This window comes from Rattus norvegicus, chromosome 8 (assembly GCF_036323735.1).
Source record: "Rattus norvegicus strain BN/NHsdMcwi chromosome 8, GRCr8, whole genome shotgun sequence".
NCBI classification, from domain to species: domain Eukaryota; kingdom Metazoa; phylum Chordata; class Mammalia; order Rodentia; family Muridae; genus Rattus; species Rattus norvegicus.
In genome coordinates, this window is record NC_086026.1 from 87,906,307 (window position 1) to 87,923,342 (window position 17,036).

The following is a 17,036-nucleotide window of genomic DNA, read 5'->3' on the forward strand; positions in this document are numbered from 1 at the left end:
TGGGCCAGGGAGTGGCACTATTAGGAGGTGTAGCCTTGCTGGAGTAGGTGTGTCGATGTGGGCGTGGCTTAAGACCCTCATCCTAGCTGCCTGGAAGTCAGTCTTCCACTAGCAGCCTTCAGGTGAAGATGTAGAACTCTCAGCTCCTCCTGCACCATGCCTGCCTGGATGCTGGGATGCTCCCACCTTGATGATAATGGACTGAACCTCTACCTGTAAGCCAGCCCCAATTAAATGCTGTCTTTTATAAGACTTGCCTTGGTCATGGTATCTGTTCACAGCAGTCCAACCCTAAGACACCCACTTCTCTCCTTTGTAACTGTTTGGGCCCTTCCCTCCTCACTCAGTCACCTCCGGCTGAGTTCACCCGAAGCACAGAGCTCACCATTTAACACACTTCCTTCCTTCTTCCGTCCCCTATTTCTGTCTGTGATCATCATGGTCCCTAGAGGGCCAGTCTTGAGGCCAAGGGGCTTACGGCTCCTAGGCTTTTTGGGTTGGTTTGGGTTGGGTTTGGGCTTTGGTTTTGGCTTTGAGACAGGGTCTCATCATGTAGCCCAGGCTGGCCTGGAATTCACAAAGATCCACCTGCCACTGCCTCCTTTGCAGCACTGGGAGTACAGATGTGCAGCCACCATTCTCAGCTGAGGCCGCTTCTTGCAGATTCACTGTGGAGTTGAAGCTGGGCCCATGGATCTCTCGGCTTGTTTCCCACCCTCCACCCCACCTCTGTCCCTGTCCCTACTCCCTGCCTTCCAGGCTCTCTCACCAGCTTATCTTTCAGTCTGTGGCTAGCCTCACCTTCCTAAAAAACAGTTCTGGTTACAATCTGACCTTCACTTAAAAGTGTTGATGCTGTCGACCCTTCAGCTCATTGCTCCATCCTGCGCACCGGTGGCTCTGTACCCTGGAACACCCCATTCTGTATGTTGTTTGAATGAGTGTCTCCTTAGTGACCACTGATAGCCCTTTCTTCCTCCATAGGACTCCTACTGATGCTTCTCCAGTCTACGCTGTATCTGAGTTCCATGCTGGTCACAGATTTGTCTTGTGTCTATTTTCCCAGTTCCCAGTACCACTGCTGTTATGAATTCTGTCTTTATATCCTTTCCTCCTCCTTCTCTCTTCTTCCTCCTCCTTTTCCTCCTTCTCCTCCCCTCCCCCCACTTTTTCCTTTGTGTGTATGTGTAACTGTGTGTGGAACTAGGTATCAAACTTAGGGCCTTATACATAGTAGGCAAAGTTCCTTTTGTTTTTTGTTTTAAAGAATTATTTATTTTATGTATAGGAGCACACTGTAACTAACTTCAGACACACCAGAAGAGGGCATCAGGTCCCATTACAGATGGTTGTGAGCCACCATGTGGTTGCTGGGAATTGAACTCAGGACCTCTGGAAGAGCAGTCAGTGCTCTCAACCTCTGAGCCGTCTCTCTGCCCCTTGTTTTTTGTTTGTCTGTTTGTTTTTTAATTGTTTGAATGAATCATTACTCCCACCATGCTAATGATAATGTTGTCAAAGTCCTCTGCTAGCCTTCTTCCTCTTTGTATCTATATCTACTACTTTGTCATTTTTTATTATTACATTTTGAAAGAAATGTCCTATTTTGTCTTTTAAAGGTGGTGACATTTTTTTTAATTTAGAGAATACTTTATTAGTTTTTGTAATCAAACCCACGTATATAAGACCTTACATATTTAATACAGTGTGTTACCCCTGTACAAATGGAAAAAACTTAAGTTCAACATTTCTAGACCAATATGGCTGTTAATTTCTGTACAGTGCCAACTCAACACAGTAAACGGGGATACTTTTTTCGAAAGTTGACAGCACAGGTAAAGTTTCAAAAAATTCAAATTATATATCTGTATATATATATTTATATTTATATAAAAAGACCAGTAATAGCAGTGTGTTATGCATCAACAGCAGCAACAGCTTTTCCAGGTTCTGCAGTCATCTGAACAAAACTGCAGAGACATCCAGCACACTCCATTAAAAAAAAAAAAAGCAAAAAAACAAAACCCGAGAAAACAGCACAGTTCTGTTACTCTTGTGGTACCTGGCACCATTTTTTTTTTAAATTAGCTTCTCAATCATCATCTGGAAAGAAAGCATTCTGAGCAACATCATTAAAAACAGCTCTGATAAAGCACGGTCACTACTACGTATCATAAAGCAGGTACAAGCTATTTTACATCCACAGAGGTATGATACAGTACTGTCCTACATCTATAATACTAGAGGATACAATTTAAAAGGCATTATTTGAGACTTGATTCTACTTTTCCAGCAGAGGGCCCAAAGGATGGTGTGACACAGCTTTGTAAAGAAACATACTCTAGACAGGATTTCCTTTCACTAGTGGCACAGTTCTAAGGATTCATTCTCTCCATGAATGTCAGCTAAAAGCGTTATTAAAAAAATGAAATATCCCTAGAACAAAACCGTATAACCACCAGATTCACATGAAGATGACCTAGTGGAGACAAGCTGGACCTCACCTTACCAACAAGCTATCAATTCTGTTATGTTTAAACAGTGAGACCTCCAAGGAAGGAGATGCCAAGTAGTGCTTCAAAGCTTCGGACCACAATCAAACACAGCATCCTTTTCAACAGAAGCAGAAGCTCATCTGAATATGCTCAAGGATGCTGACATCAACATTTAATCATCTCCTCACTCATCCAGGAAGAGGGGGAGATCAGTTACTACTGTACTTTATTGTGTTCAACCAAATCACCATGTTACAAAAATAGCAAGCTGCCATAATAAAAAATAAGGCTCCTCTATCCAGCACCAGATAGCATCATTTTACTTTCAAGCCTAGAAATTGCACACTTGTATATAAACCAATCGAAGATGAGGATTGAGAGTTCATCTTGGTGGATTTTTCCTTTGATGAATATGAAGTGTCCTTTAAAGGTGGTGACATTTTTAAGGGAAGGATTTATATTGAATTATTTCTGGATACTCAACAACACTAAGCATCCTCTCAGGAACTGTCTGATTGGATGGTATTCATAGTAACTGTTAGCTCCAGGAAGAGGTCAACATTCTATTGCAGGATGCTGTATGGGACAGCAGTGTTGAAACGAGAGAACCGCATGCCTAGCTTCTCAGATTCCCCATGGTTCTTTCCAGCCTTCAGTGCCCAGACATGGGTGTGTGAAAGCATGGAGAGTGGGCGAACAGCTTTGTCTCTGGCTTCTCAGGATAAATACTTAGCCTCGTCAGGCTGGTGATAACACATCGAGTTTCACAAATATATTGGACTAGGAATCTGGCTTTTGCTTTATCTTGTCTTATCTTGTTTTCCCCTCAAAAATGTATGAGCAGTTTCCAAAACCCATGTGTCAGGGAACACAGCAGAGAAAATGCCTTGGGTTTCAATCCTCAGTCCTCCAGAAATGGACAGTCTTCCTTCCGTAAAGGTTGTAAAACAAACTAAGCTGGTGGGGATCACTGTCTTGTCTGCTGGTTCTCAGATTGCATGCAGGCTCCTCTGTGTTAGGGTAGCCCTGGGCCCCATTATATACTCCTATCTAGTGACATCAATGGAGGCACAGTTGCCTTTCTGTTATGGGTGCACGTGGAAGACCCCTGACTGCAGTCACAGTGACGGTGTGAGCACCATTTCCTGTCTTTTCCTGCAGACTGACTGGCCTGAAGGCTACCAGCTGTCAAGTGCTATGAATTTCATCTGGCCCCAGTGCATACCCAATAACTTAAAGACACTAATTCCAAATGCTAGCAGCGAAGCAATTCAGCTCCTGAGAGACTTGCTTCAGTGGGATCCCAAGAAACGACCAACTGCTAGTCAGGTTTGCCCGTTTGTTTGTTTGTTTTGTTTTGTCTTTCTGTTCAAAGCATTTCTTAGGAAATCTATACCTAACTCTGAATATTTCTATAAGTCATAAGTTTTTCATTTGCTAACATGTTTGAAAAAATAGTATCAACTCCTATGAACTGGAGGAATTTAAGGTGACCTGAACCTTGATGCGCACAATTAAAATAGTTAAGATTAAACTATGTTTGCTTTGAACATTAGCATATAGTTTCCATTATATATCACAATAAATGATATATATGTGATCTGCAGTGAAAATGAACATAAAATTGTCAAGGAATAAAGAGTAGTTCGGAACAGAACAGAACTGTGTGCCTGTCTGCCTTTGGAGGTGTTTTAAATGTGTCCTGCATGATAGCATCATTCTGTAGTTGATGGATAAGCCTGCCTGGATTGCCGCAAAGTAACCAGACCTTGCAAACCCAGCTCCTCGTGGGCAGATAGCCCAGACAGAACAGCAGATGGACAGAGCCAGGCAGGTCACTGCAGCTAACATTTTCATGACTTTGCCTGTGCCATGGTTTGTTTTATGTGATTTCAACTTAATGAGGACTCCACGCAGTAAATATTTTTGTTTTCACTCCTGTGGGTAAGAAAGCCACATCTTAGATAGTTTGAGTGATTTTTTCCTAGTCACTTCTTCAGGAATTGGGATAGATAGCACAGCTGCCTATAATCTAGGAGGCAGGGCTTCTGAGGGGGGCTGCTCCCCCATCTGCCTGCCCACCCTCCTCTGGGCTACCCAAAAGAGCTGAGGGAGCACTGGTCACTCACCCACCTCCTGCGAGCCTGGTTTTACATTAGTGCTTACACATAATAATTGTAGATGTCTATAACTCACGTTCCAGACTCACTAAGAAAATGCTATTTTCAGTGACGTCCATTAACCAATTCTGGGGAATACATGCAGAATTTCATACAGTTGTAAGCTTCTACACATTAAGGCTTATTCCTTGATTAACCAGAAACTCGATTATCCATAGCAACTTGCTTCTAAAGCTTGCCTTAGTGGGATGGCTTAAGTGTGTTGTGTTGTAGTCTTGATTTGGCCTGAGTATTGGCAGAGATAACCACTGCCTGCTTAGCTCTTGCCGTTTGGTTGGTCAGTTGGTTTTGAGACCTCACCTGAACTTCCTGTTTAACCAAGTCTGGCCTTTGACTTCTGGTCTCCCTACCTCCAAATTCCTGAGTGCTAGGATTATAGACATGTTCCACCACTCCCAGATTCATACCGTTTGCTTTATCCAAATAATTTTAAATATTGCAACTGATATGCAAATGTTTTGTTAGCTCAGATATGGAGAAACAGAAGGGGAATCACCAATGTAAGAATTTGGTTTCTATAGTAGGTTTGGCTAAGAGCCTGTAGTGACCACGTGAGCTCTTGTCCATTGATCACGATGGTGCCTACTGTCCCTTCTTTGCTTTTCTCCTGATGCCTCATTTGTCATTCCAGGCACTTCGATACCCTTACTTCCAGATCGGACACCCACTGGGCATCAGCACACAGGACTCGGGAAAGCCACAGAAAGATGTCCAAGACAAGACAGGCCCACCTCCTTACGTCAAGCCAGCCCCTCCTGCCCAGGCCCCAACCAAGGCGCATACACTGATTTCTTCACGACCAAACCAAGCCAGTCAACCCCATCAGCATTTTGTATATCCCTACAAGGGCGAAGCCTCTAGGACAGAGCAGCTGAGCCACGTGCAGGAGGGCCAGCCAAACCCACCATTCTTCCCGTCCCTCCACAACAAGAATCTCCCGCCAGTAAGTGTTGAGTGTCTGCACGCACGCTTGTTTCTTCACTCGGTTATTTTCTTCTGGCTACAGATAGTGTGTGAAATGTTTTCCCTTTCAGGTGAGGGTCACAAACATTTATCCTCACAGTACCATGGCACTGTGAGAAGGAAGGCTCGTGATCCGAGGTCTGCATTCAGCTTCTGTCTTTCAGTACCATTGTGTATTAGCCCTCCTGCTGTTCTGATAAAACACCATGACTGAGGCAACTTAGAGAAGAAGGAGTTTATTTGGGCTTGTGGCTCCAGCAGGTTAGAGCCCGCAGATCCATGGCAACAGGAGCGGGAAGCTAAGGGCTCACATCTTGAGCTACAGACACCAGGCAGAAAGAGCACATGGCGAATGGGACCTGGGTTTGGCAGGGCTCAACCCCAGTGACATATTTCCTAGGCCACACCTCCTAACTCTACCCAGACTGCGCTACCAACTGGAGAGCAAGTGTAAACGTCCCTATGGTGGACATCCTCATTCAAGCCACCACACGCTCCTGCAGTGTTGGCAAGTAGACTCTTCAGCAGCTGGGTAACCAAAAGCAAGTTATCTGGCTTCTCTGTTCCATAGTGTCTCACCTCTTATACAGAAACGATGGTAATGTCTACCTCATATAACTGTTTGGAGGACTGAATTAGTTAATACTCGAGAAGAATAGTACCTAGTGTATCCATCCTATCATCAAAACATGCATAGTGCATGCGTGTTTGTGTCACTTGGTTTGGCCTGAGTATTGGCAAACACTGCCTGCTCGCCGTTTGGTTGGTCGGTTGGCTTCGAGATCTCACCTGAACTTCCTGTTTAACCAAGTCTGGCCTGTGACTTCTGGTCTCCCTACCTCCACATTCCTGAGTGCTAGGACTATAGACATGTTTCACCACTAGAATGCTAGACTTGTTTGAGAAGAGGGGAGCACCCCATTAGACTGGCCTGTGAGAAAGCCTATAGTGGATTTTCTATCAGTGCGTGATGTGGGAGGCTCAGACATCAGCTTACTGTAGGTGCTACAGCCCCTGGGCAGGTGACCCTGGGGTGTGTAAGAAGACAAGCCTAGCAAGATTTGGGAAGCAATGTACCGGAGGGGTAAAGTGAGACAGGCCCCTCCCCCTTTATTTACTCTTGGTCACGGTGTCGTCTCACGGCAATGGGAACCCTGACTTCATAAAACTCAGGACGGCTGGGTATGATTATTGTCCACCCCCACAGAGTCAGTTTCTTCGTCTATGGATGAAGATCTTAATTTCCACTCCTCCCCCACCGCCCTGAACAGTTTGTCCTTGATCATGAGAGATCCTAAGGCCCAGGAAGTCATCCTCCTGTCTGCACACTGCTTCTCATATTGTTGTGGGGAGCTGATGTCAATGCCGGGCTGTTAACTGCGTGTAAATCTTTTTTCAGCTAATTTTTAAATAAACAGTGTATGATGCCAGAAGTGCTAAGTTCTCGGGAGCATTACGGTGAGCTGTCTAATGTAGTGCTGGGAGTGAACTCTGGTCCTCTGTGAGGCCAGTGTGTACTCAGAACCACAGAGCTTCTCTCTCCAGCCCAAGGGTTCCTTAATTGGGTTGACTGAGGTGGAAAGAGCCCCACCCCCACCCCCTCAATGTGTGCAGCATTTCCTGGGCCCCACTGGACTTCCTGAGTGGAGAATGCAAACCGAGCAGCGGTGTGCACTAACTCATCGCTGTCCGCTCTTGACTGTGGGTGCTGTGACTGTTGCCTTGGGTTCTGGACTGGAACCTGAAATTTCAGGGTGAATCAGCGCTTTCTCTGCTATGGCACTTTTGGTTTGGTTTGGTTTGGTCTGATTTTTTTTTCTAGAGACAAGGTTTCTCTGTGTTGCCTTGGCTGTCCCTGGAACTAGACCAGGCTGACCTTGAATTCCTAGATCCACCTGCCTCTGCCTCCCAGGTGCTGGCATTGAAGGTGTGTGCCACCACCTCCTGGCCTGCTTAGGCACTTTTGTCAGGGTGTTCTATCACAGTAGCAAGAGAATAAGTCAGGATACTTTCTCGGATCTTCTTTTCTTACATTTTTGTTTCATGTAACTTTGTGAAGTTTAACAAAAAATGTAAGTGGTGCAGGGTGAGTTAGAGACAGAGTTTATGGGTTTGCATTTTCAGACAAGTGGGGCATGTAGGATAGTACCGTACTTCAATCCTTCTTACTGTAACAACAGAAATTCAGAATAGAAATTATTTATTAATGGATGTACAAGGCTGTGGATTCCATTCCCCAGCATGCGTGCGCACGTGCACACACACACCCTTACATACACACACAGATGCACACATGCCCCTACATATACACAGACTCAGACACACACACACACACACCCCTAAATATACACAGACTCAGACACACACATACACACACACACATACACACACACATACACACACACACAAACACACACATACATACACAAATACACACACACATACACACACAAACACACACATACATACACAAATACATACACAAATACACACACACACACACCCCTAAATATACACAGACTCAGACACACACATACACACACACATACACACACAAACATACACATACATACACAAATACACACACACATACACACACACAAACACACACATACATACACAAATACATACACAAATACACACACACATACACACACACCCCTACATACACACAGATGCACACATGCCCCTACATATACACAGACTCGGACACACACACACACACTCACACACACTCACACACACACTCACACACTCACACACACACACACACACACACACACACACACACACAGATCACTGATAGATTAAACCCTACTGATGCTGCTTTTCTTTTCCTTCTTCTCTGTTTGCATATACAGAAAATCCTAGCTGGCCTGGAACAGAAAAGCGGTGACATGAAACCAAAGAGCAGGAGAAGATGGGGTCTCATTTCCAGGTCAACCAAGGGTTCTGATGATTGGGCCGACTTGGCTGACTTAGATTTCAGTTCCTCTCTCACCAGAATAGATGTCAAAAACAAGAAGAGACAGAGTGACGACCCCCTCTGCAGGCAAGTGCACGTCTGTCCCCATGAGGAGGCTGACTTGGATCTGCAGGTCACCAGTATCTCCCTGATGATGTGCCACCCCCTTCCCTCCTGACTTAAACTACCGTCTCTTGATTCAGGTTTGAAAGTGTTTTGGACCTGAAGCCATCTGAGCCGGTGGGTACAGGAACTAGTGTCTCCACCCAGGCTTCCTCCCAGAGGAGAGACACGCCGACCCTGCAGTCCACAGCAAAGCAGCACTACTTGAAGCACTCTCGCTACCTGCCTGGTAACAGAAAGGGCGCGCCTGGCCTCCAATGACCAATAACCAATCTCGTCTAGACATGATCTGTAACTATGTTCTGTTCTGAAGGACGAGTGCTTCCGTGTTCACCCTTGCACCCTCCCTTAACCCACAGTATAGACCTCATTGTGTGACTTGTCCCTTTGAAACCCTGTCAGAACCATCATCTATTGCTCTTGAAAAGAAATCCAAATTTCTTACAAGCCCCAGACATACCTCATACTGCATGCAGCGTTGCCACTGGTTAGTGTGCTCAGCACGTCCTGGCCTCTGAGGTGGTGAGGACATCATAGAACATTTGGGCATTGCATTTTTATTTTACATAGGCATCCTGAGATGAGAGACTTAGTGAGGAAACCTGAGCTGAGCCTCTGAAGACTGTGCAAGAACCAGACATCATACCTGAAGTCTGTCTTTCTCTCTGCCACTCAGGAGACCAGGGGAGTTCAGTTGCACATTCTGGGCAGTATTATAGACACTAAATTTTGTATTTTGTAAGTACCATAGACACTAAATTTTGTATTTTGATAAGTGCCCAAGCCTCTCTCCAGACTTTAGATCCCAACCTCACACCATCATCTGATCATCCACTCACAGATTAACTCGGCAGTCTGTGTATATCAAGCACTTGCTATGTGCTGAGCGCTAGAACCTTATGATGAAATACAAACACAGACACACCCAAGCATGCACACATGCACACACACACACACACACACACACACACACATACACACACACACACACGCATGCACACACTCACCCTTCCTTCACATTCACAGCACACGGTGGCGTCATGGAACTACCCTGCAGTTGAAGGTGAGCAGAGCTCAGTTGAGACTTCATCATCATAGATAGTGACACACTGGTAAGGAAAGATTTCTCTAAGCAACTGGCTGGGCACCAAAAAGTGAGAAAGAACCAAGTGCAGAAACCAAGAGAAGAGCATACCAGGCCACAGAGAGAGCAAGCACAGGGCCCAGAGGCAGGAAAGGCTAAGCCATGAGAGGAACAGAGGCCAGTGTATGCAGAGCAGAGGGAGGAAGGCACGTGTGTGTGGTATGAGCTCTCTGTGGAGACCGTGTCAAATACCTGGATTCCTTTTTGGTTGTTGTTGGTTTTTGTTTTGTCATGGATTTTTTGTTGTTTTACAAACTGAGACTCACCATGTAGCCTTGGCTGTACTGGAACTCACCCTGTAGACCAGGCTGGCCTTGAACTTACAGAGACCCTTACAGAGAGCTTCCTGAGTATTATGATTAAAGTCATGTACTATGCTGGATTTCATTTTTAAGATAGGGGAAATCCTTGAAGGTTCTTAATTGGAGGATATGAGTCTACACTTTGGGGCCAGCAAGCTACGGCTGTCATCTGGATAAGACAAGGGCGAGCCCAGTCTGGGAGTACATTCTAGAGTAGATTCCAGATGCATTAAATCCTTCATTTGAAGTTGGAAGGATGATGGGTCCGGGCCAGCTAACAGGGTTTTGACATTGTCCTAGAAGTCTGCATTGACAATTCATGTGGTGACAAATGTGGAGGGATCCAGGTCTGAGGAAACTACAGAGTCCTTTCAGTCATTGGTGTGTGAGAGGAGAAGGAGTAGACTGTGTAAGCTTCAGGTCTACAGCTGCAGGGCCTGGTCTTGGCGGGAGCTTGGAGCGTGGTAGGCATTTGTTTTGACTGCTTCACAACTTCTGTGTTCTGTCCTGGGTGGTCTTGCACGTGAAGGAGCAGCATTAATGAGGTTTGTCCACACAGTAATGTCATCAGTAGCTAATGGTGAGGTGATCCAGGCCATTGAGAAGGAAGCTCAGAGAACAGACACAGAAAGAAGCCAAGGGCTGCAGAGCCGTAGTATTGGGTATGGGTGAGGAACGGAGAGAACCTAAGTTACAGGAAGGAAGTCACTGGGAGGAGGGAAGATTAAAATGTTTTGGAACCCTGAAGGAGTCCTCCTGAGGGGAGGACACCAGAAAGGCAAGATATGGACAGATCTGCTAGCTGAAGCATAAGGAAACCTCCCCGACTGCCCACAGATGAGACAGTGTGTTCAATTCAAAGATGGCCTCTTCCCTTTGTGTCTGTCAGAGGATGTCACCAGTTTCTATATTTTTGGATTTTGCTGAGTTTATTTTTAACCACAGAAATTTTTTGTGTTCTGTGTTACTTTTATTTTTGTAATTTGGTATAGATTTATTTTACATTTCAAATAAGCTGATTAAGGTATCTAGCACAATGTCACATGCGATACAAAAATAGTAAGAAATGTACCAGGGTGACGGTAAGCCTGTGTCTTAGTCACTGTTCCATTGCTAGGAAGAGACACCGTGACCACAGCAACTCTTATAAGGGAAGCATTTAATTGGCTTACAGGTTCAGAGGTTTAGTCCACTATCAGCATGGAGGAAGCACACAGGCAGACATGGTCCTGGAGAAGCAGCAGGAGAAGAAACACTAGGCCTGGCTTGAGCTTTTAAAACCTTAAAGCCCACTCCCAGTAATGCAACAAAGCCACACCCCCTGATCCCTCTCAAGTAGCACCACTCCCTAATGACCAAGCATTCAAATACACGAGCCTGTGGGGGCCATGCTGTCCAAGCCGGCACAGCCAGGGTGCAATGAAACCACCAAACTGGACCACTCCGTGGGTGAAAGGAACAGTTTGTTGGGGAAATTCAGAACTGTCGTGGCTATCTCTTAGAGGTCAGAGAGAATAGCAAAAGGTGCAAAAGCTTTACCAGTTTTAAAGGGTTGGGAAGGCGTGCAAGTGAACAACTTGGGAGCCAGTCTGGGGACTTCACTACTGCAACGCTTCTGTTTACCCTGTCAGAGTCCAGTCTGAGCTGAGCCAGAATGTCCTCTACAACCTTGTCGGTGGCACTGCTGCTGGGGGTGGGGGAGGGTGGGGATGCTTTGGACCTAACGGTGACAAAGTGTCCACTATCTCACGGAGTCACCATTATTTGTTTTTATGGCAAGAACAGCAAAACCTACTAATTCAGAAGAGATGTCCCTTGTAGCGTAGTTGTGTTGCCTGTGGTCCTTAGGCGATGAGACTGTTGGTCTCTGTGCAGACTCAAAGATTGCAGTCCGTTCTCTGACCCGCCTCACGTCTTCTCCACTTTGTCCCTGCACCCCTGGTAACAACCGTTGCCTTGGGTTTTGGGGGGTTTGTTGATTTGTTTTGTTTTTAATTATCTCTCTGTATTTGTTTTATAATCTCTGTATATTTGAATATGGTTTTTGTTTGTTTATTTGTTTGTTTTTTAGATTCCATGTATAGGGTTGGAGAGATGACTCAGTCATTAAAAGCTAGGCTCACAACCAGAGATAAGATTTCACATATAAGTGAGATCACGTAATCGTTTTCTCTGTGTGTCCGTCCGTTTCCCTTGGTCTAAAGTCCACATCAGGCAGATGGCGAGATGCAGTTCTCTTTATGACTTGTTAATGTTCCTTTGCATAGATGTGCTGTTACTTCTGTCCGTCTGGTTTATTTTGCATCATTTCTTCTCCTCTAGGAATAAATATAAGAAATGGCGTGCTCCCAAATCCAGGCAAGGACTTTCTTCCATCAAGTTCATGGTCCAGTTCTGGTTTGTCTGGAAAATCTTCAGGAACGGTATCAGTAGTGAGCAAAATAACTTCAGGCAAGTAACAGTTATTAACCCCTGAGTGACCAGAGGCAAATTCTCCTGATGTGAGGCTGGAGGAAGTTCCTAGAGAACTATGGGATGGGGCCCTTCTGTCAGACACAGGCTTCTCTTCAGTTTCCCTGCCCTTCTCTCCCTTTCACAGCAGCCCTAGGGGTTCAGCCAGCTCCCACAAGGTTCTGTCCTCGGGGGTGGGGAGATGGGGGGTGAAGCATCCTTCCTGACCTGTAAGCTTGGTAAGCTTACAGACTTACCAAGTCTAACCTCTGATGCTAGTGTGCTTTGCACACCTGAGTCAGCATTAGTCTGGTCTTCTCTGCTCCAGCCGGACTTCCTGATGGGTGAACCTGTCCTGCCCAGAGCATCAGAATCCCCATGGATGGAGAATGGATAGATTGTCAGGCCCTCCCTGCAAAAATAAAATCCTCCAGAACGGTTATTGGGGTAGACCGTTTCCCTGTGCTGTTTGCCTGGCCGAGTGCTCTGCCATAGCACCCCGTACACACCTGACCCTCTCCGCTCCCATCCCCTTCCTCCATTAGGGTTCATGTAGGAATGCCATGCCCGGGTACCCATCATGCCCCTTGACCCCCCCCCCCCCACACACACACACATCAGGCCTGATTGGATGCCAACTTTTCCTGTGTGTTTAAAAAGATATGTATGAAAGTCACTGTTTTGCATATTTTAAAGTGAACACGAATGCTTCCTTTTAAAGAATAAAGTGTGTAGCAAATATATGTATCTACCCTAGATTGTAGACTATACTGTGTATGGCTATATAGTACCACGACGGGTCACTATACTGGGTCACTATACTGGGTCACTCTACAGGCTCACTATACAGACTCACTATACAGACTCACTATACAGGCTCACTATACTGGGTCACTATACAGACTCACTATACTGGGTCACTATACAGACTCACTATACTGGGTCACTATACAGACTCACTATACTGGGTCACTATACTGGGTCACTATACAGGCTCACTATACAGACTCACTATACAGACTCACTATACAGGCTCACTATACTGGGTCACTATACAGGCTCACTATACTGGGTCACTATACAGACTCACTATACTGGGTCACTATACAGACTCACTATACTGGGTCACTATACAGACTCACTATACTGGGCCACTATACTGGATGATCCATTTCTATATTGGATCACTATTCATTCCTTGCCTTCTGACCACATGAATGACTGTTTGTAGCTTGTTCGTCAGAAGTGGCCAAGGAGACACTACGGTATCTATGTTTCTGTGCACACAGGCGCCAGGTCCTCTGCTGGGTCAGCATTAGGTTAAAGGTGTGCCTATCTTGGGCTTTATAGATATTGTCACATTACACCCAAGCTGGAGGTGGTGCCTCATCCTTGAGACACCCGGTACCCAAGGCTAAAGTGAATCTTGACCTGGCATCAAATGCTTTCCTGTGTCTAGCCTTGTAATCCTAAGAACGAGGTTTGTCCCTTGTGTTTATTGATTATTTTTTGCTTGGGGAGTAGAGACTTGTTCAAATTCTCTCATTTTTCTTCCTGTCTCCTTAGTAACCAGTACTGCACAGTGACTCTATGCATTCTGGGACATTTTCCCACTGTTCCCTAAGCAGTTAGCAAATGCCTTTTTTGCTGTCAAGACAATGCAGCTGTACATTAACGCTTCCTCACAGGTGGAACTAATACCATTCTCCATTGTCCTTGTGTGCCTTTAAGTTGTAATGGTCAGTATTAGATTTGTCCGTGTGTCTGTTAACTAGTTGCCTGCTCTATGCAAGTTATGCCCTTAACCTCCTAGACTACAAAGGCAAAAGGGCAGTTTGCAGTCTGCCCTTAGCACACTTCCAAATGGAGGTGTTTAAACAAGCTTTGCCTAATGGCACACATCTATAATCCCAGCATTCAGGAGGCTAGCACAGTACCTATTGGGGGCCAGCCTGGGTTCTGTAGTGTGGCACTGCCTTAGAAAAAAAAAAGAAAGAGAGAGAAATAAAAAAAGGAAGATGGCAGTTAGCCATAAAACAGTGGCCTTTTAGTACATTTTTGTTGGGCCCAGTGAGATGCCTCATCAAGTAAAGGTCCTTACCGAGTAAGTGTGGAGACTTGAGTTCAGTTCCCGGAACCACGTAAAGGTGGCAGGAAAAAAACTGACCCCCAGGTGTCTCCTGACACCACATGTGTGCCGTGACACTCCCACACGTCATACAAACACCATAGTAATAAATAACTTCAAAGCATTCATGGTTAGTTTTTCTAGTTATCAACAGGATGACTTATAACATGTAAATAAATAATTAGGATTACCCCTGCATATGATCAGTGAGAGTCCGTTAAGTGGATTACGGTCTGCTGTATGTCAGAATTTCTGTACACTGACATAGAGAATAGTCCATAAGATGGAGTAGAAAAAAAAGTTTCAGAACAAGCTAAACCAATTCTCGGGGGTGGGGGCCGGGCACAGCTGCCCGCTCAGTCGCTGCCCATGGGAAGGCATTTCCTTTGCCTGTAGTGGCCTTTCTGACTGTGGTATGGTGTGGCATGGCTTCTCAGAACTCTCCTCAGCCTCCCTTGTCCCTCAGAAGTACAAGCACTTTCCTGAACTCTTGGTGTCGCGGGCACGTCTTTGTGGTAATGAGCTTTTCTTTCCTCACCTCAGTTGGCTCCGGCTCCACGAGCTCTGGTGGACTGACTGGAAGCTACATCCCTTCCTTTCTGAAGAAGGAAGTCGGCTCTGTCATGCAGAGGGTCCAGCTGGCGCCTCTCGCAGCCCCTTCCCCCGGTGAGTTGCAGTTCCTGCCATCTGTAAGTTAGTCCAGTAGTTCCTGAAGCTGCTCTGGCAGGACCAGTGCTGGCAGGCCGAGTCAGGCGGCCCTCTGCAGGAGATGTGAGTGAACAGAGCGTGGACATATACTAAGTCTGCTGTGCATAACTGCCAAGGAGAAAAACAACCAAAGCAGAGAAAGTGGGGACGTGGGCACTGGAGCCCAAGGAGTCAAAGTTCACTGAAAAGGAGGCGCTTGGTAAAAATGGGGAGGTTAGTGAGCAAGCCCTCAGGCACTGTGAATGGCCTAGCAAATTCAGGGAGCAGTGAAGAGGCCAAAATACAGGGTGCAGAAGGGCAAGACAGAGACGGGGGAGGGAGGTCGCTGAAGAAAGTCAGGGATGATAGAGTCTAGAGATAGAGTCCCTACATCAGGCATTGCCTGCTGTCCTTGCCTGACCTTGTGATCCACTGGAGGGTTTTGTGTGGGGTAGTGGTCTGACTGCCATCGGTCAGCACAGGTGTCCTCAGGCTGGCCACTGTCACTGGACTGAATGGGAGCACTGTTAAGAAGCAGTGGGGACACTGTTAGAAGCAGCGGGAGCACTGTTAGAAGCAGTGGGGACACTGTTAGAAGCAGTGGGGACACTGTTAGAAGCAAGAGCTTCAGCTTGGGCCAGTGTTGTTAATGTGATAAAAATTCACCAGATTTTGCCTCTATGTGGGATGGAGAGCCAAAAGGATTTGCTGACAGGTTGTAGCTGGGAGAAGAAAAGGGGCCAAGGGTAGCGCTGGTATTTTGACTAGACAAGACTTCCTACAGATGTCTCCCTGCCTGCAGGAGGAAGACAGAGGAGAAGGCAATCTGCCCCCGCCCCAAGTCCGTTTTCAGACAGTTGTCCATGCGCTAGCCTTCCTGCACTTGGCTTGGGTCCCACAGGGGCAAACTCAGCTTTTCTCTTCCATTGCAGGCTACTCTTCCCTCAAGGCCGTGAGACCTCACCCAGGGAGGCCATTCTTTCACACCCAGCCTAGGAGCACGCCTGGCTTGATTCCACGACCTCCAGCTGTGCAGCCTGTGCACGGCAGGATAGACTGGTCTTCCAAGTACCCATCTCGGCGGTGACTGTCCCAGCTGACTCCGTTGTACCCCCACAACCACGTGGCGGTGTAAAAGCACCCACACTTACAGCAGTTCTGAACTAACACATTTCAATATTTCTTTTAAATGTTTTTTTAAACATTGATTTGAATGCAATACCCTCTTTTTGTATAAAATTATTTTATTCTAAAACTGGGTCTCATTATTTTCTTAAACAACAGCATTTTGTATATATGGATTATGTTTTAGCATTTTATACAGTCAACTTTGTAATGAACTTTTTAAAGATTAAGTGGTTTTTGTTCATTGTTCCATGTAGTATTTTATACAGATTTTGAAATATGTAATAAATTGAGGCAGTATTGTGACAGGGTGCAGTTTAAGGCAGTGGGATACGGGATTATTTACTTGATACATTTGAATTTTCCGGAGTGACCACACTTAAATGTGGCCTGTTAAGTCTTTTAGGCTTTCTTAGACTGGCATTAATTAGTAAAGTGGCCCCTCACTGCTTTTCTTAGTAGCTTGTATCGGT

The 17,036-nt window shown here is 45.8% G+C and overlaps 1 protein-coding gene across 1 annotated transcript in view; it reads left to right on the forward strand.

Annotated features, from left to right (window-relative positions):
• Positions 1–16,689, forward strand: part of Cilk1 (ciliogenesis associated kinase 1) — a 54,702-nt gene extending 38,013 nt beyond the window's left edge. The window contains 7 exon segments of the mRNA NM_138886.1: positions 3,657–3,824; positions 5,307–5,618; positions 8,500–8,690; positions 8,807–8,955; positions 12,495–12,623; positions 15,295–15,417; positions 16,371–16,689. Of these exon segments, the coding sequence (NP_620241.1) occupies positions 3,657–3,824; positions 5,307–5,618; positions 8,500–8,690; positions 8,807–8,955; positions 12,495–12,623; positions 15,295–15,417; positions 16,371–16,525 (1,227 nt within the window). The 3' untranslated portion in view covers positions 16,526–16,689.
• The last annotated feature ends 347 nt before the right edge of the window (positions 16,690–17,036 follow it).